Genomic DNA, 27,739 nt, shown 5'->3' on the forward strand with positions numbered 1-27,739 from the left:
ACCGGCCTGACCTTATACGTCGCTAACAAGAGTCTCGGAGTAAAAACTTTATTCTCGACTCACAATCACAGACCCCGGGTTCGATTCCTGAGCGGGACAGAAATGGGTGGGCACGTTTCCTTTCACCTAATGAACCTGTTCACCTAGTAGTAAATAGGTACCCGGTTGTAGATCAACCTTAGGGGGGGGGGGAAAGACCTCGATACAAGCCTAAAGTAAATGTATATATTTACTTTATATAATTATTATATACAAACATGCTTCCAGTCCTCGACACAAATAACACGGGGGGACTGGTGGCTGAGTGGATAGGGCTCTAAACTCGTGGACCTGGGGACCGGGGTTCGATCCCCAGTGCCGGCGGAAAACAAATGGGCAGAGTTTCCTTCACCCTGATGCACCTGTTACCTAGCAGTAAATAGGTACCTGGGATTTAGACAGCTGCTACGGGCTGCTTCCTGGGGGGGGGGCTGTATGTTAAAAAAAAAACTAGTTAGTAACAGTTGACTGACAGTTCAGAGGCGGGCCGAAAGAGTAGAGCTCAACCCCCTGCAAAGCACAGCTAAGTGCATACAACTAGGTGAATACAGAGGATGAGCCGCACTTTACAATAGTGACCCCAAGCCAGTCAGCCACAGAAAGCGAGCAGCCAACCACACCTGCAAAATGCACCACAGACTTGAACATCTTATTAAAGAAAGTGCAGAATTTCGCAGGACAATTTGCAGTATTAAAACTGGGATTTTGAGAGAAGTTCTTTTGTTTCCACAGTAACTTCTTAGTCAACTACACGCTAATGTAAATATGAAAGAAAATACGTCAAATTCCAGGTAAATGTGATTCAAAAATACACACACGATGGGTCACAATATTGGACTTGAAAAATATACATAATACTGGACTTTTTCCGTCTTGTGAGAGAGAAGAGTGGATTGATGGATTGATGAAGATCAAGCCACCAAAAGAAGTGGCACGGGCATGAATAACCCGTGAAGAAGGGATGAAGGTACAGGCAAATCTATGAGGAAAGAGAGCAAGGTGAGAGGTAAGAGAAGAATAGAATGAAAGAATAAGGTAAGAATAGGCTGAACATAACAATTGGATGAAAGTAAAATATGATAACAATCCCCGTGGCGCAGTGGTAAAACACTCGCTCCGCGCTTCGCGACCGATTTGGCTTCGGTTGGTATCCTGGCCGGGGAGGATTGACTAGGCGCCAATCCTTAACTCCTCATGCCTGAAGGATTCGAACCCCAGACAGCCCGGGCTCCATGCACCTTAGCGTATTGCCTACCTTAACCAAAAGACCACACTGACTGTTAACGGGACTGAAAGTCGTTCATATTTCATCGTATCACCCCTCATCCTGGGACCACATGAGTGACAGTTACTGGGACCACATGAGTGACAGTTCCTGGGACCACATGAGTGACAGTTACTGGGGCCACATGAGTGACAGTTACTGGGGCCACATGAGTGACAGTTACTGGGACCACATGAGTGACAGTGAGTGACAGTTCCTGGGACCACATGAGTGACAGTTACTGGGACCACATGAGTGACAGTTACTGGGGCCACATGAGTGACAGTTACTGGGACCACATGAGTGACAGTGAGTGACAGTTCCTGGGACCACATGAGTGACAGTTACTGGGGCCACATGAGTGACAGTTGCTGGGACCACATGAGTGACAGTTACTGGGACCACATGAGTGACAGTTCCTGGGACCACATGAGTGACAGTTACTGGGGCCACATGAGTGACAGTTACTGGGACCACATGAGTGACAGTGAGTGACAGTTCCTGGGACCACATGAGTGACAGTTACTGGGACCACATGAGTGACAGTTACTGGGGCCACATGAGTGACAGTTACTGGGACCACATGAGTGACAGTGAGTGGCAGTTCCTGGGACCACATGAGTGACAGTTACTGGGGCCACATGAGTGACAGTTACTGGGACCACATGAGTGACAGTTCCTGGGACCACATGAGTGACAGTGAGTGACAGTTACTGGGAACCACATGAGTGACAGTTACTGGGGCCACATGAGTGACAGTTACTGGGACCACATGAGTGACAGTTACTGGGGCCACATGAGTGACAGTTACTGGGGCCACATGAGTGACAGTTACTGGGAACCACATGAGTGACAGTTACTGGGGCCACATGAGTGACAGTTACTGGGCTGATCAAGTGGTTAAAGTACTGGAAAAATAGTTAAGTCTTTATTAAATATAGAAAAATAAAATATAAATATATAAATATAAAACATAAATATGTAACATTCACATGAAAATATTCATTCTTAACCACTGAATAATGTTTCTTAATCCTTCGTTTTCCAGGAAAAAATCTCTTCATGTTATAATCTTGTACCCGTGTGTGTGTGTGTGTGTGTGTGTGTGTGTGTGTGTGTGTATGTGTGTGTGTGTGCGTGTGAGTGTGTGTGTGTGTGTGTGTGTGTGTGTGTGTGTGTGTGTGTGTGTGTGTGTGTGTGTGTGTGCGCGCTTTAGTTACGAAAAACAATTCGCGAAAGAAAATAGAATAATGGACAACCACAAAGGAAATGAAAATGGAAATTGCTTGAGCATTTTCGTGTGTATTTAGCTACACATTCCAAGATGTCAAGTTAAACATACAAAAAGCGCTCAAACAATCTCCATTTTCAATTTCCTTTGTGGCTATCTTATCGCCCACAACTTCATACACATACATACATACATGCATACAAACATACATACATACATAAGTACATACATACATAAATACATACATACACACATACATTCATTCATTCATTCATTCATTCATTCATTCATTCATTCTGAAGATGTATTAATATACGAAAGTACTTAAGGAAATTCCTGTTTCAATTCTTCCTCCATGGTCTGACACTGTCATACATACATACATACATACATACATACATACATACATACATACATACATACATACATACATACACCTACATGCCAAAATGGCGCCCCATGTGGAGTCCTAAAGTTCCAGTTGGGCAGCAGTTTGGTGCTTCTTGAATCCTTCCGTATAAGGGGTGTTGGCGGCTCAGTATGGCGCCTTGTCAATTCTGAAGGAGAGCGATGGTTTCGCTTCATGCAGGTCAGCGTTCAATCCCCGACCGTCCATGTAATTGGACAGCATTATGGAACGCATTGCGACCGTCGAACTATATGGCCAGCAGAATCGAGCAGCAGATTAGCAGTTGTCTAATTCGAGGCTGTTTAATCGTTCATCAAAGCTGAATGTTCAATGTCTAATTACTTTGAGGGATTATCCATGAGACAAGCCAACGAATAAAGATGGCTTCAAATGAACACACTTAATTGTACTCACCTAATTACGGGGGTCGAGTTTCGGCTCTTTGGTCCCGGCTCTCAACTGTCAATCAACTGGTGTACAGGTTCCTGAGCCTACTGGGCTCTATCATATCTACATTTGAAACTGTGTATGGAGTCAGCCTCCACCACATCACTGCCTAATGCATTCCACTTATTAACTTCTCTGACACTGAAAAAGATCTTTCTAATGTCTCTGTGGCTCATTTGGCCCCTGAGAATTTTGTGTGTGGTAATCATGTCTCCCCTAACTCTTCTGTCTTCCACTGACTTGAGGTGCAATTCACACAGCCTTTCCTCGTAACTCATGCCTCTTAATTCTAGAGAAAGTCCTTCAGGGTCCAATAATTTATAGAAGAGACGGTCTAATTTTTGTTTGGTTGACAGAAGGGGCCACTAGGACGGGTTGTGACAGCTTCACGAGTGGTCTATGTGACTCAGGCACTTGTAGAGCGGCCATTGCCGGTGGCATGGACCTTTGCTCCACTGGTGATGGCCATAGGTTCATCTTGGTGATTAGCAGTGGAATAGTGTGCCACGTGATTACTATCCCTGACAGTCTGTGATCACTGGCGTTTGAAATAATATTATTCTCTCTCTCTCTCTCTCTCTCTCTCTCTCTCTCTCTCTCTCTCTCTCTCTCTCTCTCTCTCTCTCTCTCTCTCTCTCTCTCTCTCTCTCTCTCTCACACACACACACACACACCTCGAGTCAGAGCTCGGATTTAGTAGAGCAGATCCTGGGAGTGAGATAAAGAGATAAGGCAGTGATATGACCCATCAACATCCGGCTAGAGTCGGCAAGAGGTAGGCACGAACCACGGTCTCAGGAAAGGTTAGGCTGACTCACTGGGGAGAGAGGGAAGGGGGGGGGTGGGAAGCGGGGAAGTGTCCTCGCTGAGAGAGGTGTTCGCTAACTCACTTTCCCCCCCCCCCCTCCCCACCCTCACAATTGACTGGATGTTGAGAGGCGGGTCCAAGGAGCTGAAGCTCACCCCTGACAAGCACAACTAGGTAAGAAAATCATTGAATGCGCTCACACCTTAATGGTATGTATATAATTTGTTAACTTTAACAAAATCCATATATTAAAAAGGTTCACAATTTTCCCGGAGATTTGTTTAACCTTTGTGTTGACACGTGGACAGTCTCTCTGAGCCAGAGGCCTGGGGCCAGATTCACGAAGCAGTTACGCAAGTACTTACGAACGTGTACATCTTTCCTCAAATCATTGACGGCTTTGGTTACATTTATTAAACAGTTTACAAGCGTGAAAACTTGCCAATCAACTGTTGTTATTGTTATAAACAGCCTCCTGGTGCTTCGGAGCTCATTAACTGTTTAATTATTGTAAATAATGTTGAGAATATTGAGAAAAGATGTACAGGTTCGTAAGTGCTTGCGTAACTGCTTCGCGAATCTGACCCCAGAATCTTCACTATACTGAGTACTTGTAAAACAACAATTCTATTCAATTATTCGAAAGATCAATCAGACCCAAAAAACAATGATACTCATTTAAAGTAAAGCTGACCACACGCCGCCTTCTCACAATGGTAATTGGTAATTTAATGACTCGATTAATTATTTTAATGTCATTGTTTGGGACGAAAATAAAATAAAAAAGTCATAAAAATTGTGCGCAGCAAATATTTATACAAAAAAAAACAAAAGATGACGTAACTGTTAACGTGTATCTTTGGTTGAGACTTTCATAAAGCAAACTTAAGAGCAACTTATTGAAAAGTCGGAGGGTAGAAATAGCCTAAGTTACTCTATCCCTTTGAGATGTATTTTTTCTCGTCTCAATAAACATACCTGAACTTGAAACTGAAAAGTTTAGGAGCGCAAGTTGCACCAATGAAACAAAAGTAAACATTATTAATGCTCATCAAATGGCAATTTCAGTAAGAACGTTGTTGTTGTTGTTGTTTTTGTTGTTGTTTTTGTTGTTGTTGTTGTTGTTGTTGTTGTTGGAGATGAACAAGAAGTTGAAATTGAGTAGGCGTGCCAGAGCAGTGAAGTGTGTGTCATACTTACACTTAGAATACACACTTTTGTTCGTTTCGATGACAACAAATGCTGAGAACATTGACTTACAAAGATGAGGCACTAAAGTGAACAAATTGTAAGAACAATTACAGAACAAATGAACTGTTACATTCTTCACCCCCCCCTAACACCTCCCACCTATATGTATCAATTACAATGTCATACTTGTGAATGTTTAATATCCAGCTACTTGGGTTGGACGGTAGAGCGACGGTCTCGCTTCATGCAGGTCGGCGTTCAATCCCCCGATTGTCCCCAAGTGGTTGGTCACCATTCCTTCCCTTCCCCGTCCCATCCCAAATCCTGATCCTGACCCCTTTCCCAGTGCTATAAAGTCGTAATGGTTTGGCGCTTTCCTCCTGATAATTGAACAAAAAATTGTAAATGTTTAAAGTGGTAATTTAAAGTCAATTACCACCATCTATCTTTTATTACTGCATTTAACCCCTCTCCCCCCCTCCCCCCCCCTTCACCATATCTCACTATCTCATTCTACTGCTTCTCCCTCCATCTCCACTATCGCACACTGTCTCCCCCCCCCCAGTCCCTTCTATCGTATCCTCCCCCTCCACCCCCCCACCCACCCCGTCAACTTCCTTCCGCCCGACCACACACTAATTAAGGTGTTTACCAGAAGAAAACTTGTGAAAACCACTTCTAGCTCTCCTGTGGTCCACCACCCCGTGGTCCACCACCCTGTGGTCCACCACCCTGTGGTCCACCACCCTGTGGTTCACCACCCCCGTGGTCCACCACCCTGTGGTCCACCACCCCCGTGGTCCACCACCCTGTGGTCCACCACCCTGTGGTCCACCACCCTGTGGTCCACCACCCTGTGGTCCACCACCCCTGTGGTCCACCACCCTGTGGTCCACCACCCTGTGGTCCACCACCCTGTGGTCCACCACCCTGTGGTTCACCACCCCCGTGGTCCACCACCCTGTGGTCCACCACCCCTGTGGTCCACCACCCTTGTGGTCCATCACCCCCGTGGTCCACCACCCCTGTGGTCCACCACCCCCGTGGTCCACCACCCTGTGGTCCACACACCCCCCCCCCCCAACCTCCATCCACCTGTTTATGACCAGAAGCCCAACCAGGCCCGTCCAAGCAGGGGGGCCAAACACCAATATATAAAATCAATATGGGAAAAACAAGCCTAGTTTTAATACACACAATACGTTAACATTTATGATTGCGTCTTGGTGGGGGGGGGCGGCAGCCGCTTTAACGAGCCTGTAGCCTGAAGACAGGTAGGAATCGTGTGAAAAGTGTTTTTCATTCATAAACAGAGGAGGGAGAGAGGGGATTGGGGGGAAGGGGTAGTTGGCGGCGGCGTTAACGAGCATTTGAGGCATGATATGGGTGCTAGTTTAACCTGGGTCAATACTGGTCCTAGTTTGATCTGGGACGCTATAATGTTTGGTCATCCGGAGTGAGCTCATATTAAGAAGGAGGATCATCCGGATTGAGCTCCGGTTAACAAGGTAGCTCATCCGTCTTATGCTCCGGTTAACATGTTGGGTCATCCGGTTAAGCGAGCACCAGACCCGCTGCAGCCGGCCGGTGCTGGCCTCCACCACATTATAGAAAACGAGACCCCCCCAAAAAATGACTGTTCAAGTAGGGTCTAAAACCTGAGAAACCAATGTACCCCTCTACGTCACCCTCTACGTCATCCTCTACGTCACCCTCTACGTCACCCTCTACGTCATCCTCTACGTCACCCTCTACGTCACCCTCTACGTCACCCTCTACGTCATCCTCTACGTCACCCTCTACGTCACCCTCTACGTCACCCTCTACGTCATCCTCTACGTCACCCTCTACGTCACCCTCTACGTCACCCTCTACGTCATCCTCTACGTCACCCTCTACGTCATCCTCTACGTCACCCTCTACGTCACCCTCTACGTCACCCTCTACGTCATCCTCTACGTCATCCTCTACGTCATCCTCTACGTCACCCTCTACGTCATCCTCTACGTCACCCTCTACGTCATCCTCTACGTCACCCTCTACGTCATCCTCTACGTCACCCTCTACGTCATCCTCTACGTCACCCTCTACGTCATCCTCTACGTCACCCTCTACGTCATCCTCTACGTCACCCTCTACGTCATCCTCTACGTCACCCTCTACGTCATCCTCTACGTCACCCTCTACGTCATCCTCTACGTCACCCTCTACGTCATCCTCTACGTCACCCTCTACGTCATCCTCTACGTCACCCTCTACGTCACCCTCTACGTCACCCTCTACGTCATCCTCTACGTCACCCTCTACGTCATCCTCTACGTCACCCTCTACGTCATCCTCTACGTCACCCTCTACGTCACCCTCTACGTCACCCTCTACGTCACCCTCTACGTCATCCTCTACGTCACCCTCTACGTCACCCTCTACGTCATCCTCTACGTCACCCTCTACGTCATCCTCTACGTCACCCTCTACGTCATCGCTATTCTATAAACCAGGAAATTCAAAAGAACAAAATAGCGGGAAGAAAATAGAGGAAAAAAGGAGAAAAACGGAGGAAAAATGGTAAAAAGAAGAGATAGAGAGAGGTATGAAATCTGGACGTGAGAACTTAAGACTGAGAGGGAAAAAAGGAGGATTTCGATCACGACTAATAATCGGAGATCCCGGGTTCGATTCTCTGGCAGAACAAATATGATTGGGCACGTTTCCTTTCACTTGATGCTACTGTTCACCTAGCAATAAATAGGTACCTGGCAGATAGGTCACTACTTCCTAGAGAAGGTCAATCAGCAGCTCGACCTTTGGAGACCTCGACACAACCGTAAAGTATATACACACAGGCTTCTTGTCCCCGACAATGGGACTTATTGTTAATTACCATGAAGGAGGAGCCGGGAGGCCGAGCAGACAGCACACTGGACTTGTGATCCTGTGGTCCCGGGTTCGATCCCAGGCGCCGGGAAGAAACAATGAGCAGAGTTTCTTTCACCCTATGCCCCTGTTACCTAGCAGTAAAATAGGAACCTGGGTTTTAGTCAGCTGTCACGGGCTGCTTCCTGGGGGTAAAGGCCTGGTCGAGGACCGGGCCGCGGGGACACTAAAAAAAAAAGCCCCGAAATCATCTCAAGATAACCTCCAGAAGGGTGTGTATGGAAGGGGACACAGGAAGGGAAGGAACCAGAGTGGAAGGGAGAAAGAGGAAGGAGCTGGCACTGATGAGAAGAGTCAGGGCTAAAGAGGCAGCACAGAGAGGCAAGGGAGGGCGCCAAAAATGGCTGGAAAAAGCGAGCTCGGACCAGAGGACAAGAGGGAGCCAGAAATGAACATGCCCGGGCCAGGAGGGGAGGCTGAGAGCCAATTTGAAAGCGACATTTGGGGCTGAAAGCTAAAGACCAACCACAGCTGTTCTTATAGCCACATAAGGAACATGGCTGCTGAAGGAGATTACAGAGGTAATTTCTCACCTGCTAACTCCTGTTTTATATCAGTCACAAGACAGGAAATGTTCCAAAATTCTGGAAAAAAAGATAAACATAGTACCAATATTCTGGAAAAAAAGATAAACATAGTACCAATATTAAAAACAAACGGGGGCCAGATAGGAGGCACTATATTAGAGACCCATGTCCCTGGTACGTATAGTTTAAAATGTTGGAGTGAGTAATAAAGTTCATAACAGCGATGCTCCTGGAGAGGACAAACCTTGTACCAAGGATAAGGCAGCAAGGATTTACAAAGGAAAAGTTAATCGAGTTTTATGACAAGGTTCCCAAAAATGCGATAGGACAAAAAAAAGAAGGCTGGATAGACAGTAATTTTCCTAGAATGCCAAAACGCATTTGATACCATTCGTCACGAAAGGCTGGTGTAGAAAATAGAGAATGCAAGTAGGAATAACTGGTAAGACACTGAAAGAGATCATGGAGTACCTGAAGGGCGGAAGATGAAGAGTCTCGAGCAAGAGGAATGTAACAAGTGGGGTCCCCCAAGGCTCGGTCCTGGCACCATTACTCTTCCTAATTTACGTGAGTGATCTACCTGAGGGGAATGAGCTCCAGCATGTCAATGTTTCAGACAAGGTAAAGCTAATGAGGAATGTAAAAACCGAGGAAGACTGCAGGAAGTTATAGGAAGACCATGACAAACTCCAGGAGTGGCCAGAGAAATGGTTGCTGTAAATCAGTCCTACCAAATATCAGGTAATGAAGACCGGGAAGTGAGAAAGATCAGAATGTATCTACACCATTAAGGGAAGACAACTACGGGAGTCAGAAAGAGAAAAGGATTTGGAAGTGGACATAATTGCAGCACTATCTCCCGAGGCACACACAGGCAGGCTAACAGCAGCATATGGGAAGCTGGTAAACGTTAGACGACAGTATAGACACCTAAATCAGGACTCGAGGCACTCTAGCTCTGACTTGACCAATACTGCACTACGCAGCACCGGCCTGGCATCTGTACCTTGTGAAGTATAAAACTGAAAAAGTACAGACATTTGCAACAAGATTAGTGCCGGAGCTAAGAGAGGCTAAGCTTTGATGATAGACTAAGTAAACTGGACCTCACAACCACGGATGACAGAAGAAACCGGGGGGGATATGATCACAACATATAAGATACTGAAGGGAATAGACGAGATGGAAAGTGAAGGTAATCATCAGGAGAAAGCACAAAGCCATTACGACTATAGAGCAATAAGGAGAATGGTTAAGGACATGACGAGGGAGAAGAATGGTGCCCACCCTCTTAGACGCTGGAGGATTGAACGCTGCCTTGCAAGAGGTCCCACCGTTACTCTACCGCCCAGTCTAAGAGGAAAATAAAAGGCCTTTAAAATTGAGATAAAGTACGATAAGAAGACATAAGTGGAAGCTGGAGACGTAAGTGAGACGAAGAGAAGTCAAGTGATGTACCCCATAGCCTAGACGGCGGGTCAAGAGGGCCACCCAGAGAACAAGGTCGAGCAGCTTGGGCACGGACAGTGCTCCCAAGTCTTCCCAGCTTGGCGCCGTCTTCTGATAAATTATTGACTCACTTCCATTCACAATGTCAGTTTCGACAAAGGCTTCAAACATCAGAACAGTTCAACTATACCGCCACAGATACAACACGGCCAGGAGGCGAGACATAGAGAGACCTCACTCTCCCCCATAGTCACCCATAGGTCAGCACCTGTGATCTATATATCTCTTTACATTAGCTATGAGAGTGTGCTAATGGTTATGCACCAGCCGGATATCACAGGTGGATGAATCAACACCACCACTATACCTACTGTTATACAATTAATCATTCGTTGGCGCTGAAATCCGCTAAGACCCCCATACACGCCTCGCCCTCCCCCCCCCCCCCCCAAAGGAACTGTTGGGCGCCCATAACAATGGGTAATTAGGAGATTATTGACGCGGGTCCTTCTCTGTGCGGCTCAATCTGCCAGAGCGGGGATTTACACCTCAGGGTGTAAATCAAACCCCTGTAAATCATGTAAATCACACCACATTACACGGGAGTCGTGTAATGGCATTCTGATTTACAGCACACTATATGGGAGTCACCCGGCGTGGCCCGGGTGATGGGGTGCTACAGCTTCGATGTATGCTATTTACATCACTGTAGCCAAATTTGTAGCAAATTTATTTACAAATTTGTTACAAATTTGTATAGTAATATCTTTACTATACTTTCCACGCTGTGAACGTTGCGTGTAAACATCGGCATCGTCACTGTAGCCATCTTAACTACACATAACCTTCAACAATCACCACCTTCCCTACCCTGCATCATTGCAACTGTCTTCACTACACACACACACACACACACACACACACACACACACACACACACACACACACACACACACACACACACACACACACAGTGAACCACTGCGACACAGTGCAGTGATGTTCAGCTATTTACACTATTTGGGTTGCTGGAGGAGGGGGTGAGGGGTGGGGGGGGGGTGATTCGGTCACTTGATACTTCCCACTCCCTCCACCACTCTCCCTCCACCACTCTCCCCCAACACCCCCACCACCACTCACTCCCACGCTATTTCTCCCCATATTACTAGAGCCCAGGGACTTCAACGCCATCAATTAAGACCTGTGTTCAACTTTACAAACAGATATGCTAGCCATTCAAAAGGCTTTGGAACATGTTCTTGCTGAACACCGACAACATGTTATCATACATACAGATTCGAGAACTGCCATTGAAACCTTGCAACAAGAACACATATTTGATAACATCCATCTGATCACAAATGCCATATCATTAATGCAAACACTCAAACGACAAGGCCGACGGGTACTTATCAACTGGGTGCCAAGTCATGTGGGAATAATAGGAAATGACATTGCAGACGAAGCTGTAAAACTTGCATCTAAGAAAAGAAATATAGACATTTACATACCACAGAGTCTATCACAGATTAAGAAAGTAATTAGAAACAGAGCAATGCAAAAGATGTACAGTGACCACAACACAGCAGTTGCAACATCAGGATCTGCGGGTTGGTACAAGAATTCAACCAACTACGAACCACTTAGTTTGATGAAAGGGAGAAGTAGAGCAACAGAAGTACACTTACATCGCATCAGGCTTGGATACCCATGTGCATGGGAAATAGGCTTACAGGTTCCGGAAGATGAGAGGAAATGTCAACACTGTGGAGAAATGCCCGACAGACCACTGGAACATTATCTAACACAGTGCACAGTTACAAACCCATGAAGATTTCAACTTAGATTCAACAGAGCAGAAGAAGTTGTTAAACACATATGGCAAAATCTTACTGAAGCGACCATACGAGTCATAAATACTCATACTCCGCTCAAGTAAAACAGAAACAAGCAACACTTAGTGGGCCAGCCAGAGGCTTAGGGCCCGCGCAGGAATATCTCGGCAAAAAAAAAATCAAGACAACTTTATCAAGGAGATCCACCCACGCCCATTGTTTTGGGTACAAGTTGCATCCATCACATACAAGACCGTTACAACCGTTACAAGACCGTTACAACTGTTACAAAACCGTTACAAGACCGTTACAACCGTTACAAGACCGCTACAACTGTTACAAGACCGTTACAACCGTTACAAAACCGCTACAACTGTTACAAGACCGTTACAACCGTTACAAGACCGTTACAACCATTACAAGACCGTTACAACTGTTACAAAACCGTTACAACCGTTACAAGACCGTTACAACTGTTACAAGACCGTTACAACTGTTACAAAACCGTTACAACCGTTACAAGACCGTTACAACTGTTACAAGACCGTTACAACTGTTACAAAACCGTTACAACCGTTACAAGACCGTTACAACTATTACAAGACCGTTACAACCATTACAAGACCGTTACAACTGTTACAAAACCGTTACAACCGTTACAAGACCGTTACAACTGTTACAAGACCGTTACAACCGTTACAAGACCGTTACAACTGTTACAAGACCGTTATCAAACTAATTGTATAGCTACCTAATCGAACTCACCCGGGCCTAACAGCCTAACCAATCCCCCCCCCGGGCCTAACACAGCCTAATGATTATATATATATATATATATATATATATATATATATATATATATATATATATATATATATATATATATATATATATATATATATATATATATATATAATGTCGTACCTAGTAGCCAGAACGCACTTCTCAGCCTACTATGCAAGGCCCGATTTGCCTAATAAGCCAAGTTTTCCTGAATTAATATATTTTCTCTAATTTTTATCTTATGAAATGATAAAGCTACCCATTTCATTATGTATGAGGTCAATTTTTTTTTATTGGAGTTAAAATTAACGTAGATATATGACCGAACCTAACCAACCCTACCTAACCTAACCTATCTTTATAGGTTAGGTTAGGTTAGGTAGCAGAAAAAGTTAGGTTAGGTTAGGTAGGTTAGGTAGTCGAAAAACCATTATTTCATGAAAACTTGGCTTATTAGGCAAATCGGGCCTTGCATAGTAGGCTGAAAAGTGCGTTCTGGCTACTAGGTACGACATATATATATATATATATATATATATATATATATATATATATATATATATATATATATATATATATATATATATATATATATATATGTACATATACTGTTCTAACAATAAAAAAAAGCGAGCTTTATCGAGCGGTCTGGTGTTTTCTCGCATAACGCACTGTATTTTGACGTAAAGGTCCGCATCAAAATCAAATGTATCAAAAATCACGAGAAGTGGATGAGACGGAGAGAGAAGTGGCTGAGACAGAGAGCGAAGTGGATGAGACAGAGTGAGAAGTGGCTGAGACAGAGAGCGAAGTGAATGAGACGGAGTGAGAAGTGGCTGAGACAGAGAGCGAAGTGAATGAGACAGAGAAAGAAGAGGCCGAGACAGAGAAAGAGAAGCAGCCTTCTTCATATCCGCAGAATCCTAAAATGGGAACCAATGAAAGCCGGTGATTCATGCTTGCTTCAGCCCCCGGAAGCATGCTTGGAGGACCGCAATATTTCACAAGGAAGCCACGAGGATCACCTACACCACGGCCCACACGAGGATCACCTACACCACGGCCCACATGAGGATCACCTACACCACGGCCCACATGAGGATCACCTACACCACGGCCCACACGAGGATCACCTACACCACGGCCCACACGAGGATCACCTACACCACGGCCCACACGAGGATCACCTACACCACGGCCCACACGAGGATCACCTACACCACGGCCCACACGAGGATCACCTACACCACGGCCCACATGAGAAACGAATCTAATATTCCGAGCATCATTGATCGTCTTACTGAAATTCATGCAATAATTCATACCAAAATGCTTAGACAAGCTCATCCTAATCCATAAACAAAAACCCGCCAGATATTATAATAATAATAATAATAATATTTGGAGGTCAACGATCTTGAGGTTATCTTGAGATGATTTCGGGGCTTTTTAGTGTCCCCGCGGCCCGGTCCTCGACCAGGCCTCCACTCCTAGGAAGCAGCCCGTGACAGCTGACTAACACCCAGGTACCTATTTTACTGCTAGGTAACGATGGTTTAAGATGGATTACAAAAACTGTACCATGAACTCAGTGTATCAGATTTACACTGTACCGTGAGAGATGATAAGGGTACCTGCCTGGTACCGTGGGAGAGTACCATATATAAAACAATACATCTTCCCTTTCTACCCAAGAAGTCAATTAAAGATCAACCCAAGCTTCGTTGTGATGCAAATATAATTTGTGAGAGCTTGATCCAACAGGCTGTTGTTTAGGAAGGTCCCCTGGGATGGGGAGCTACAGCTTTACGACATAGAAGACAACCAGTAAATTTCAGATACAATACCAACATAATCACTATAGTTCTACCTTACACACGAAGGTCGCCAGTGTTTCCGAAAACGTTACAATGCAAGTTAAGAGTTAACCCCACAACTGCCAAATGAAACTATCATATGTGCACAAATGTGAAAAAAAAATAAAAATATAATAATAATAATAATAATAATAATAATAATAATAATAATAATAATAATAATAATAAACAGCAGGTACCACAACAAAGGTGTGAAAGGTGCACTACTCTATACAGGAGCGACCTCGGCAGTATCAAGTGGAAACTCTTTACCAGTGATCACATTTAAAGCTGCCCGTCCCATATACCCCCAGCCCTCCAGGCTAGGGGGGCCCGCTGCCCTTACCATACCCCCAGCCCTCCACCCTGGGGGCCCCGCTGCCCTTCACCATACCCCCTTGCTCTCCACGTTAGGGGGCCCGCTACCCCTCACTACACGCTGTGAATGTGTGGCCACGTCTGTGGTAGAAAATAATAAAAATAAAACAAAAACTACACCCTGTAGCCCTCCACGCTAGGATCCCGGCTGCTATCATCATATCCCAGCCCTCCAAGCTAGGATCCCGGCTGCTATCATCATATCCCAGCCCTCCACGCTAGGATCCCGGCTGCTATCATCATATCCCAGCCCTCCACGCTAGGAACCCGGCTGCTATCATCAATCCTAGCTCCTCCACGCAGAGTTTCCAAGCAAGAAATCAACACTGCTTGCAAGAAGCACTGAAGGAGTCGCCGATAATATTGACACGTCACTTCCGTACCTGTGGCAGGAAGCTGACAAGAAATGTTTGGAGCAAATAACGCAGACTAGACCCTCAGGGTGTGAGTAGGGTCTAGACCATCAGGGTGTGAGTAGGGTCTAGACCATCAGGGTGGGAGGAGGGTCTAGACCATCATGGTGGGAGGAGGGTCTAGCACCGGAGAAAAGTATGTATGTTCCGCTATTTCGTCTCTAATCTATAAACAAACCTAACCTAACCTAACCTAACCTAACCCAACCTAACCTAACCCAACCTAACCTAACCTAACCTAACCTAACCTAACCCAACCTAACCCAACCTAACCTAACCCAACCTAACCTAACCTAACTCAACCCAACCTAACCCAACCTAACCTAACCTAACCCAACCTAACCTAACCTAACCTAACCCAACCTAACCTAACCCAACCTAACCTAACCTAACCTAACCCAACCTAACCTAACCTAACCCAACCTAACCTAACCCAACCTAACCTAACCTAACCTAATCTAACCCAACCTAACCTAACCCAACTTAACCTAACCTAACCTAACCCAACCCAACCTAACCTAACCTAACCTAACCTAACCCAACCTAACCTAACCTAACCCAACCTAACCTAACCCAACCTAACCTAACCTAACCTAACCCAACCTAACTTAACCTAACCTAACCTAATCTAACCCAACCTAACCCAACTTAACCTAACCTAACCTAACCCAACCCAACCCAACCTAACCTAACCTAACCTAACCCAACCCAACCTAACCCAACCTAACCTAACCTAACCCAACCTAACCTAACCTAACCTAACCCAACCTAACCTAACCTAACCCAACCTAACCTAACCCAACCTAACCTAACCCAACTTAACCTAACCTAACCTAACCCAACTTAACCTAACCTAACCTAACCCAACCTAATCTAACCCAACCTAACCTAACCTAACCCAACCTAACCTAACCTAACCCAACCTAACCTAACCCAACCTAACTTAACCTAACCTAACCTAATCTAACCCAACCTAACCTAACCCAACTTAACCTAACCCAACCCAACCTAACCTAACCTAACCTAACCCAACCTAACCTAACCCAACCTAACCTAACCTAACCCAACCTAACCTAACCTAACCCAACCTAACCTAACCCAACCTAACCCAACCTAACCTAACCTAACCCAACCTAACCTAACCCAACCTAACCTAACCTAACCTAACCCAACCTAACCTAACCCAACCTAACCTAACCTAACCTAACCTAACCCAACCTAACCTAACCAAACCTAATCTAACCCAACCCAACCCAACCTAACCTAACCTAACCTAACCTAACCTAACCCAACCTAACCTAACCTAACCTAACCTAACCCAACCTAACCCAACCTAACCTAACCCAACCTAACCTAACCTAACTCAACCCAACCTAACCCAACCTAACCTAACCTAACCCAACCTAACCTAACCTAACCCAACCTAACCTAACCCAACCTAACCTAACCTAACCTAACCCAACCTAACCTAACCTAACCCAACCTAACCTAACCCAACCTAACCTAACCTAACCTAATCTAACCCAACCTAACCTAACCCAACTTAACCTAACCTAACCTAACCCAACCCAACCTAACCTAACCTAACCTAACCTAACCCAACCTAACCTAACCTAACCCAACCTAACCTAACCCAACCTAACCTAACCTAACCCAACCTAACTTAACCTAACCTAACCTAATCTAACCCAACCTAACCCAACTTAACCTAACCTAACCTAACCCAACCCAACCCAACCTAACCTAACCTAACCTAACCCAACCCAACCTAACCTAACCTAACCTAACCTAACCTAACCTAACCCAACCTAACCTAACCTAACCCAACCTAACCTAACCCAACCTAACCTAACCCAACTTAACCTAACCTAACCTAACCCAACTTAACCTAACCTAACCTAACCCAACCTAATCTAACCCAACCTAACCTAACCTAACCCAACCTAACCTAACCTAACCCAACCTAACCTAACCCAACCTAACTTAACCTAACCTAACCTAATCTAACCCAACCTAACCTAACCCAACTTAACCTAACCTAACCCAACTTAACCTAACCTAACCTAACCCAACCTAATCTAACCCAACCTAACCTAACCTAACCCAACCTAACCTAACCTAACCCAACCTAACCTAACCCAACCTAACTTAACCTAACCTAACCTAATCTAACCCAACCTAACCTAACCCAACTTAACCTAACCCAACCCAACCTAACCTAACCTAACCTAACCCAACCTAACCTAACCTAACCCAACCCAACCCAACCTAACCTAACCTAACCTAACCCAACCCAACCTAACCCAACCTAACCTAACCTAACCTAACCTAACCTAACCTAACCCAACCTAACCTAACCTAACCCAACTTAACCTAACCTAACCTAACCCAACTTAACCTAACCTAACCTAACCCAACCTAATCTAACCCAACCTAACCTAACCTAACCCAACCTAACCTAACCTAACCCAACCTAACCTAACCCAACCTAACTTAACCTAACCTAACCTAATCTAACCCAACCTAACCTAACCCAACTTAACCTAACCCAACCCAACCTAACCTAACCTAACCTAACCCAACCTAACCTAACCCAACCTAACCTAACCTAACCCAACCTAACCTAACCTAACCCAACCTAACCTAACCCAACCTAACCCAACCTAACCTAACCTAATCTAACCCAACCTAACCTAACCCAACTTAACCTAACCTAACCCAACTTAACCTAACCTAACCTAACCCAACCCAACCTAACCTAACCTAACCTAACCTAACCCAACGTAACTCAACCTAACCTAACCGGACTTACGCTGGCGAAAATAAAAGACCGAACTTTGTTTTGTGTATGGGTCTATTTATTACTTGTATTTTTTATTATTTGTGTCTGCAGAATCGACCTATTAGCTCTTGGACCCCGCCTTTCTAACCAATCTAGTGTACTCACCTAATTGTACTCACTTAATTGTGCCAGCGGGTTGAGCTTTGCCTCTTTGGTCCCGCCTCTCAACTGTCAATCAACTGGTGTACAGGTTCCTGAGCCTATTGGGCTCTATCATATCTACATTAGAAACTGTGTATGGAGTCAACCTCCACCACATCACTTCCTAGAGCATTCCATTTATTAACTACTCTGACACTGAAAAAATTCTTTTTAACGTCTCTGTGGCTCATTTGCGTACTCAGTTTCCACCAGTGTCCCCTTGTTCGTGTCCCACCCGTGTTGAAGAGTTTGTCTTTGTCCACAATGTCAATTCCCCTGAGAATTTTGTAGGTGGTTATCATGTCTCCCCTTACTCGTCTGTTTTCCAGGGACATGAGGTTCAGCTCCTTTAGCCTTTCCTCGTAGCTCATACCTCTCAGTTCCGGGACGAGCCTGGTGGCATACCGCTGAATTTTCTCTAACTTTGTCTTGTGTTTAACTAGGTATGGACTCCAGGCAGGAGCTGCATATTCCAGGACTGGTCTGGGGTGTGTGTGTGTGTGTGTGTGTGTGTGTGTGTGTGTGTGTGTGTGTGTGTGTGTGTGTGTGTGTGTGTGTGTGTGTGTGTGTGTGTGTGTACTCTGTGTGCACTCACTGTGAGTTAGGGCGCTGGTGATGGTGTTGTTGTTTAAGATTCAGCTACTGGGAACAAAACGTTCCAAGTAGCACGGGCTATGGTGAGCCCGTAGTGGACTTACCTGGCACAGAAGCGGGGCTGTAACTCGGCGCTGGTGTCTCAGAGTAATGTTAAGTACGATAGCTCCACACTGGCATTAAAATCGGCACTAATGCAGTTCTCCTTCCTAGAAGACTCCGCCTCACCTCTGGCAGCGTCTTGCAAAGCAATATCGATGTCTTCCACATTGTATGTAAATTTGCTTTCTTAATCTCTTCATTTAGGCCTCCTTCATCTCTTTATTTAATCCTTCTTAATCTCTCTCTCTCTCTATGGGAGGTTTCAAATTCCTGGAGGTTTTCACATTCCTCGGTCACCCTGCCCTGTACACTTCCCAGTGGTTGCTACAATATGGCGCCCAAGTGGACATGATCTAAATGGGGCCCAACAAGAGCACCTTATTATAGCTAAGGAATAAAACTAAATATATATTTTTTGCCTATATTATAAGATGCCATTCTTAATATTCTATTGTATTTATTTAAAACATTTACACATTGATTTTTTTATTGCTAAAGATCCCTGTAACAATCATTACCACTGGCTCTTTTTTCCCTCTTCAGCAGCGAAGGGGTTTAGGCTCCCCATAATGTTATAGGGATACAGGGATAAAGCCAGGTGGTAGCTTGTATGGGCCAAGAGCTCTGTCGCAGTTACCCATCTTTACAATAACGTAAGAATTAAGAAAATTGACTGGGTACCACACGCATGGAAATTCCAAGCACGTGGAATAATTGGTAAAGTACTAGAATGTCTTAAACATTTGATAAATAAAAAAGGGCAACGGATCGTCCTAAATGAAGACGACTCTGACTGGAGAAATGTGACGAGTGGGGGGGATGAGGGTCCAGGGGGGGGACCCGGGGGGGGATCCCAGGGGAGGGATCCCGCTCATTACAAAACCTCATTATCAAATTTACAGGTGACACTAAGATCTATGGTAAAATAAAGTAGAAAGCCAAGATGACATTGAGGCCTTACAGAGTATACCTACAACAAGTAGGTATACTCTGATACTGAACATTGTCTAGGACCAGAGTAAACTCTTACTATATATATATATACCAAGAGGTGGGGAGGTCATCTCTCAGTATATACCCGTTAGTTCAGTCCATGTTACACAGAATTGTTGTCTCTTGGTTTGAATCCTTGTTTCCTGGCCTGGGAATCAGTCACATGTCCTGGGAACCAATCATCTGTCTTGGAAACCAATCATCTGTCCAGTGAATCAGTTACCTGTCCTGAAAATTAATCACTTAGCCTGGGATACAATCACCTGGCCAAGGAATCAATCAACTGACCTGAGAACTAATCATCTGTCCTGGTAATCAATCACCTGTGTCAATCACACTTAGCACTCCTGAGTATTACAAATATTCACAGCTTGGAGAAATAGTTCATTGATCAAAAATGATAAAAGTTACACAAAGCGGCCTAGTATAAGAACATAAGAATTAAATTAAATAGAACGGCAAAAGTTCCATGAGCCCCAATGTGTCTTAACTCTACCGTCAGACACTAATGCAAATGAGTGATGTTAATGTGCGAATTAGTTGTACTGTGCACACTGTGTACTGTGTACATTAGCACAGTTACCTCGCCGTTCCTCGCCTTACATATGAGGCACAATTACACCCGAGTCCAGATCCTAACTCATCGTCACGCACATCAACACTAAAGTAAATGAAGATGGATGAAGTAGAAAGATATTGGTAGATTACACACAGAAATCTGTATTGGTAGATTACTTAATGGCATTGTAATCTACAGCCGATACAGGATAGGAAGCCAAGTTGTGTTGTCGCCAAAGGAATGGTGCCCAACCCCTTGTGCTGGCAGATAGAACGACGGTCGTACATCAGGCAGGTCGGCGTTCAATTCCCAACCGTCCAAGTAGTTGGGCACCATTCCTTCCCACCGTCCCATCCCAAATACTTATCCTGGCCTTTTCCAAGTCCTATATAGTCATAATGGCTTGGCGCTTTCCCCCTGATAGTTCCCATCCAAAGAATACATTTAGTCGCCTCTAGTAGTTTCAGTCTGCCAGCTGAAAGTATATATATATATATATATATATATATATATATATATATATATATATATATATATATATATATATATATATATATATATATATATATATAGTGGAAATACACTGTAGTTTAGGATTAAGTAGTTTTAGTTAGGTCGAGCTTCCATGAATGTGCGTGTAACTGCCTAATAACAAGGCGGAAATTTTCTGGCATTGGGTGGTACGGACGTGCTGGGCGGGGGACCGCCTCGTGCAGTCATCAATCAAGGCACGGCATTTTCTTCCACTCCCCCACTGGTCACGCCTATAAATCTTGAAGTGATACCACTGAATTAGTCTCGATAAATACTACATTATTAACCCTCTCAACTGGTCCAGTAGAAGGTGCTGCAAGCACGTTGTCGATGTTTATACTTGAAATCAGTTTTTTTTTTTTACTTTAAATTTCTGTTCTATGTAATAAGTATACGTGTTCTATATAAGACCCGGTAGGGGGGCTCAGCTTCCTTGTCACTCACACCGTAACTCTAGGAGCTATCTGCAGCATTCCATGCTTCCTACCCATATTTCCAATCATCCACGTTAGGGATGTTTCCAATCATTAATGTTATGGGCACATATGTCCCTCTGTCAAGTGCAGCACTCATCGCTATGGGTCTAGCTGCCCATACAGTATTAAGTGCATTCCACGTTAGGGTCTCCAGCCCTTCAGATATTGCCATCTCCAAATGATAGGAAAGGGAGCTATCAGGAGAAAACGACAAGCTTGAAAAGCTCAGGATAAGGATTTGGGATGGGACGGGAGGAAGGAATAGTGCCTATGCACGTGGACGGCCGTGGATTGAACACCGACCGACATGATGAAAGCCCGTCGTTTTACCGTCCAGCCCAAGTGGTTGGGCCCAATGATAGGGAGCCCTCTGCCCGTCCCATATTTCCAGGCTAGGAACTCTGCTACGTTTATGTTACCTCGGTTTGGTGTCTTCCTTTGATAATTACTTATGTTTACCTCTCCACGTTATAGGCTTACCTGCTCTTCCCAACACACTATAGTCTGCCAAAACACCTTTCTGTCGCTGATGCCTCAATTCGGGTTCTGTCCTAACCTACCCCCCCCCCCCCCGACAAAAAAATATATATATATCAACGAATACAACCAACCCAAATAAATACAAACCAACCCAAAACCAGCCTAGCAAAATCTAGCCTAACAGCCTAGCAAAATCTAGCCTAACACTGTCAAACATATCAACCAAACATGATCAATTGAAACCCGCTTAACCAATCCTTAACACATAATAATTGCTAATCGAGCCCGGATTATGGCATCAAGCTGAGTATTAGACTATAGTTCATATACTCTTATCTTATAGAAATGTCACAAAATAGATAAGGTCCATGAAATTTTTATACAACAATAGCAACAGCATGTACTGAAAAAATATAGGACAAACTGAATAATTTATAAAATGAATTAAACACAATTATTACACAATCAACAGAAAAAAAATTATTTGTCTATAAGTTACTAAGATATGTCCTAGTAACCTAGTATACCTTTGTATTATTTCACGACAGTATATATATAATATATATAATTAACATCTACAAGAATCACTACAGAATAGTTGAAAATACAATAAAGGAGAATGTTGCTGCAAGTGGGGTTAATAGCTCACCTCGGGCATGTCGTCCGGGACCTTGCCCATCCATGACAGCGACAGGATGGAACAGTCGCTGCGAGCATTGGACGTGCACTCTGGGTGCAGATGCATGGAAATAACAGCCACGCCCGCCACAGCAGAGGCTACACCCGCGCCCACGCCGGGGCACGGTGGAAGCAGCCTGATGATCCCACCCACCCGAGTACCACGCCCGGGCTGGTGCAAAGGCCGCCCTAAGAAGGGACGGAGGCCGCCATGGTTGGGTGGGCGACGAAGTGAAGAGGTGCACACCACACGGAAGGTTCCTCTACGTTAACTTGGAGGGACACTGGGCGGGGTGTCCTCACTGTGGGCAGGGTGTCCTCCCCGTGGGCGTGCAGGGGGAGGGATAGAGGGGTTGACACACCGTGGACTGTACTGGTAAACAGCGCCAACTGTTAGGCTAAACTCCCCAGGGTGTCCCTGTACTCAGCAGTACTAAGTGCAGTTGGCCAGGCATTATTCTTCACTAGTCTTAGTCCCGGTCGTACTTAAGCAACAGCTCACCGGCTACAAGTACAGATTCGTTATATACTGCATAACTTAGTATTATGTTAAAAACTTAAGCCTATTTACGAATAAGAACCTGTAAAGTTCGGCATACATTAACTGAGCCAAGTGTGATGACTTTTAGGTAGTGCAGCAGATGACTTGTATCCTCTCAACTGGCGCCCACTGGATGGGTGTGTGTGTGGCGCGTAGTAGACTTATCATTATATAGCTCACCGTAATTATTGAGATTTCTTAGCCTAAAGACTAATGATTAATAGTTCAATAAAGTTCAGTACTTGAACAGTCCAAACACTTGGGCTGGACGGCAGAGCGACGGTCACTCTTCATGCAGGTTGGTATCAATCCCCGACCGACCAAGTGGTTGGGCACCATTCCTTTACCCCTTCCCATCCCAAATCCTTATCTTAACCCCTTCCAAGTGCTATATAGTCGTAATGTTACACAGCATTACGGCTTGGCACATGATGGGTATGGAGTACACTCACAGGATGGGTATGGGCTGCATAATAAATTATTTGAATGTAAGAACTCTGGTACCAAAAAAAAAAGTGCGTATTTTGCGTCAATTGGAAGGAAAATATTTAAGAATTTTATACAACCTTTCTTAAGCCTCTTCACTATTACGTTTAGTTACTTTAGTATAATTTAGTAGTTTTACAAAGACTGTAAAGTAGGGTCCCCTTTATCATGTACTGGACATCCCGTATCTAACTGATCAAGAGAGCTATTCCTACCTCACGTGTGCCCCGGTTTAAGGGCTCCAGCAACGGTTGTAAAAAGAAAACAATTCTCAAGGCCATCTCCTGTACAGGAATTAGGATCACCAGATCCTAATTCACTATGATGACGCCCTCAATACGCAACTTGAGGAGCTAATAAAGTTAGTTAAGTTAATCGTGCACCGGTGTTTGAAAGTACCGGAGTCTTGCTTATCAAGCTTATCCAAGCCTCTTCTTTAAAGCTTAGTGTGTTGCTTATCAAGCTTATCCTAGCCTCTTCTTTAAAGCTCAGTGAGTTGCTTATCAAGCTCATCCAAGCCTCTTCTTTAAAGCTCAGTGTGTTGCTTATCAAGCTTATCCAAGCCTCTTCTTTAAAGCTCAGTGTGTTGCTTATCAAGGTTATCCTAGCCTTAATTTAAAGCTTAGTGTGTGTTACAAATCCCACGAGTGTCAGTGTTAATAAACTTACACTCTTATTACTCTTGTGTTTATTATAATAATTAACATTTTTATTGTAAATATTACTAGTATCTTTATCATTATCTTGTGTTCCTTTTATCACATGCAAGTAATGGTTGGTAATGACGATGTTCATAGTTATATAGTCTCTAGGGTCACAGCTCATAGGGTCCTGTAGCTCAGTAGTCTACGTCGTCGGCTCATAACCATCCTGGGCTCGATTCCCGTAGTTGCGCTCATTTCCTTTCCCCTGATGCCTTTCACCTAGTAGTAAATAGGTGCATTGTTATTACATCCTCGAAAAGGTTAGTTGTTGGCCTAGGGGCGACCTCGCTCCGACAAATAGGCTTCTTCTCCACGCCCAATGGTTACCATATTAATTTTAACATCCATAGTTAGCAATATGTCTCATCATGTTTCTACGTCATTAGTGAGATTACGTTTTAATATGATGGACCAGATTCCGGTTAAAATGATTACTTTTAAATTAATTTGAAGTGCCACTTTATAAGTAAGATTATGTTTGAATTGCATGTACCAGATAATACCCTTAAATTAAATGCACTAGAGGATAAGTAAGATAATACTTTAATTACATGTACCAGGTAATGAGGATGATTACATTACAAATAATCATTTCGGGTCACGAAGAGAAAGATTATCCTTGAAATATAGTGCATCATATTATCAACAGCATACGATCAATGTAGAATTAATCGCAGCAGACCATGAGGTGAATAACTGTAATCTTGAATCACTTGCATCATATTATGAGGAGCGGTATTGTTATCTTGAATCAATGACATCAAATCACGAGGAGTAATACTGATAACCAGAAGGGTTATAGCCTCGTGACATGAGCTAGTACGCTCGTTGACTGTAGACGTAATGGTATATTATTTCTGTGGTGTACGGCCGGGCTGTTTGGCAAGCATGGGAGCAGCGGCCAATTGTGACAATTAACTGTTTGACAATTACCTAAACTAATACTTATTCGCTTAGTTCTCGCGTCAGGAGACCACAGACCAGCTCAAGGCGGGGATTTGTGCTACTCTAAGGTGAAAAGGTTAAGCTGGCCACCAAAGCAAGGTGCATATCGCTCTATATTGAATATATATAAATTCTAATAAAACAAAAGAGGTGTCAAATATTTCGGTATGGTATTCAGAGTCGAAGCCTAGCGCTGGAGCTTGGCGTTATTCAGCGCTGGGGAACTGCATGAGCTCATACATTAAGTGCTTGAAGGGGGGTTATGTGCACGCACTAATCCAGTTGTATCCAGTGTCCGTCCTTTCGTGTGTGTACCTGTTGTATTCACGTGCTTGTGTGTACCTGTTGTATTCACGTGCTTGTGTGTACCTGTCGTGTTTACGTGCTTGTGTGTACCTGTCGTGTTCACGTGCTTGTGTGTACCTATTGTTGTGTTTACGTGCTTGTGTGTACCTGTCGTGTTCACATGCTTGTGTGTACCTGTTGTTGTGTTTACGTGCTTGTGTGTACCTGTTGTTATGTTCACGTGCTTGTGTGTACCTGTCGTACAAACGGTCTTATGTGCATGCACCCGATCATGAGAACTTGCCGTGCACACGTCCTGTATGTGCACCTCACTGCCAGTCGTGCACACGTATACCTGCTCACGCTGAAGACCTTGTCACTCCCCCTCCAGGGCCAGGTAGGCTACTGACCTTTTCAACTGTCTTGATGACTCACTAGTACACCCAATATCATTAGCGTTCGTGCGTTGGTGTCTGCACGTGTCTGTGCGTTTGTGCACGAATGTTCACTCTCATGTCCATAACGCAACCATATTATAAATATATATATATATATAATATGGTTGCGAGACCATGTACCCAGGTGTACACTTGAGTGTCTCTGTGCTGTATGTATACATGAACGTATGTATTGAGGTGAGCGTATACAGGTATGCAGCATGTAGACCTGTGTGTATGTGTGTGCGTGTGTGTGTGTGTGTGTAGGTAAGCCACCCCCCTCCCCCACGGGTAATCATGAATACCTCTGCCAATATTCCACCACAACAATTACGCTGGCAACTCTAGCGTTATTCGCGGCTGCCAGTACATTGCTCCGTCACTACGGTATTGTCTTATCTTCTCAGACACACGTATTTATCACTTCACTAGTTTGAACAATAATAACTAGATGATTAGTGGTTATTTCCCGGCTAGTGTTAAGAGCCAGTCTGACACCCACGAACTCAATATCATGATCAGAATGTAGGTCACTGCGGGATTATTTTGCTTCATCTTGCTATACGTAACTAAGTGTGAGGGGAGGAAGCTGCCTCAGTCAGGTGTGTGAGGTGGTACCAGGGGCACCACGCAGGGCCACCGGCCATGCATAACGAGACCGTACCTGGTTTTCCACGCCACTAACACAACAATCACTGGGTGAACCGCAATTTCTGTCGAGCGACATTGACCGACTCGCCGACACACAAAAAAACAGGGAAGCTACCCACGAAATTTCTTGCTATCTGGCGAGGCCGCTCACTCTCTCTCACTTTCGTTTAACACTGTCGTATAGTGTCACTTTCACTGTGGGTAAGGAGTGCGTGCGCGCTCTCTGGGCCCACGACCAACCACTGGAGCACTCAGTCCTGGGTACCACACCGACACACTTCGATCAATAGACAGCCTAGCGCAGGTCCCAAGGAGAGGGGGGCCAGTTGCTCTCTTATTTTATCTTATTTTTACGTAATTTGCTTAAGATACAGTTGTTCCCTGGACGGCTTAGAGCTACATATGTTAGTGTTTAGCAACCTCGTGTCTCTTATAATTTATTACGTGTGAATTGTAAGTTTTATGCGCATTTAGCTACTGGGCGATGAGAAGGTTGTGAGCTGAGGCTAGACAAATGGACTAGGCGGCCCACATGCGCCGCCTTGAGACGTTTGAAGGCAACGTATCGTTTACATCATCTGGCACTCTGAGCCCAGCACCAGTCCAGGGCCTTCCGGGGCCGCGCCAGCCCTCTTCATGCTGCCACAACTGTCCCCCTGCCATGCATATATTCTTAAAACATTATTATGGATATAACGTGTGAGGTACGTCCGGTTGATATTTAAGT

The 27,739-nt window shown here is 44.6% G+C and overlaps 2 protein-coding genes across 2 annotated transcripts in view; one reads left to right on the forward strand and one right to left on the reverse strand.

Annotated features, from left to right (window-relative positions):
• Nucleotides 1-27,235, reverse strand: part of Tusp (WD40 superfamily protein Tusp) — a 162,142-nt gene extending 134,907 nt beyond the window's left edge. The window contains 2 exon segments of the mRNA XM_045749248.2: nucleotides 22,935-23,468; nucleotides 27,026-27,235. Of these exon segments, the coding sequence (XP_045605204.2) occupies nucleotides 22,935-23,030 (96 nt within the window). The 5' untranslated portion in view covers nucleotides 23,031-23,468; nucleotides 27,026-27,235.
• LOC123762531 (uncharacterized) lies at nucleotides 7,059-7,958 on the forward strand. The gene has a single exon (XM_045749029.2). It carries the CDS (start codon nucleotides 7,059-7,061, stop codon nucleotides 7,956-7,958), a length of 900 nt encoding a protein of 299 aa, XP_045604985.2.
• Nucleotides 27,236-27,739: the final 504 nt, after the last annotated feature.

The sequence above is a fragment of the Procambarus clarkii genome, chromosome 27, assembly GCF_040958095.1.
Source record: "Procambarus clarkii isolate CNS0578487 chromosome 27, FALCON_Pclarkii_2.0, whole genome shotgun sequence".
NCBI classification, from domain to species: Eukaryota; Metazoa; Arthropoda; class Malacostraca; order Decapoda; family Cambaridae; genus Procambarus; species Procambarus clarkii.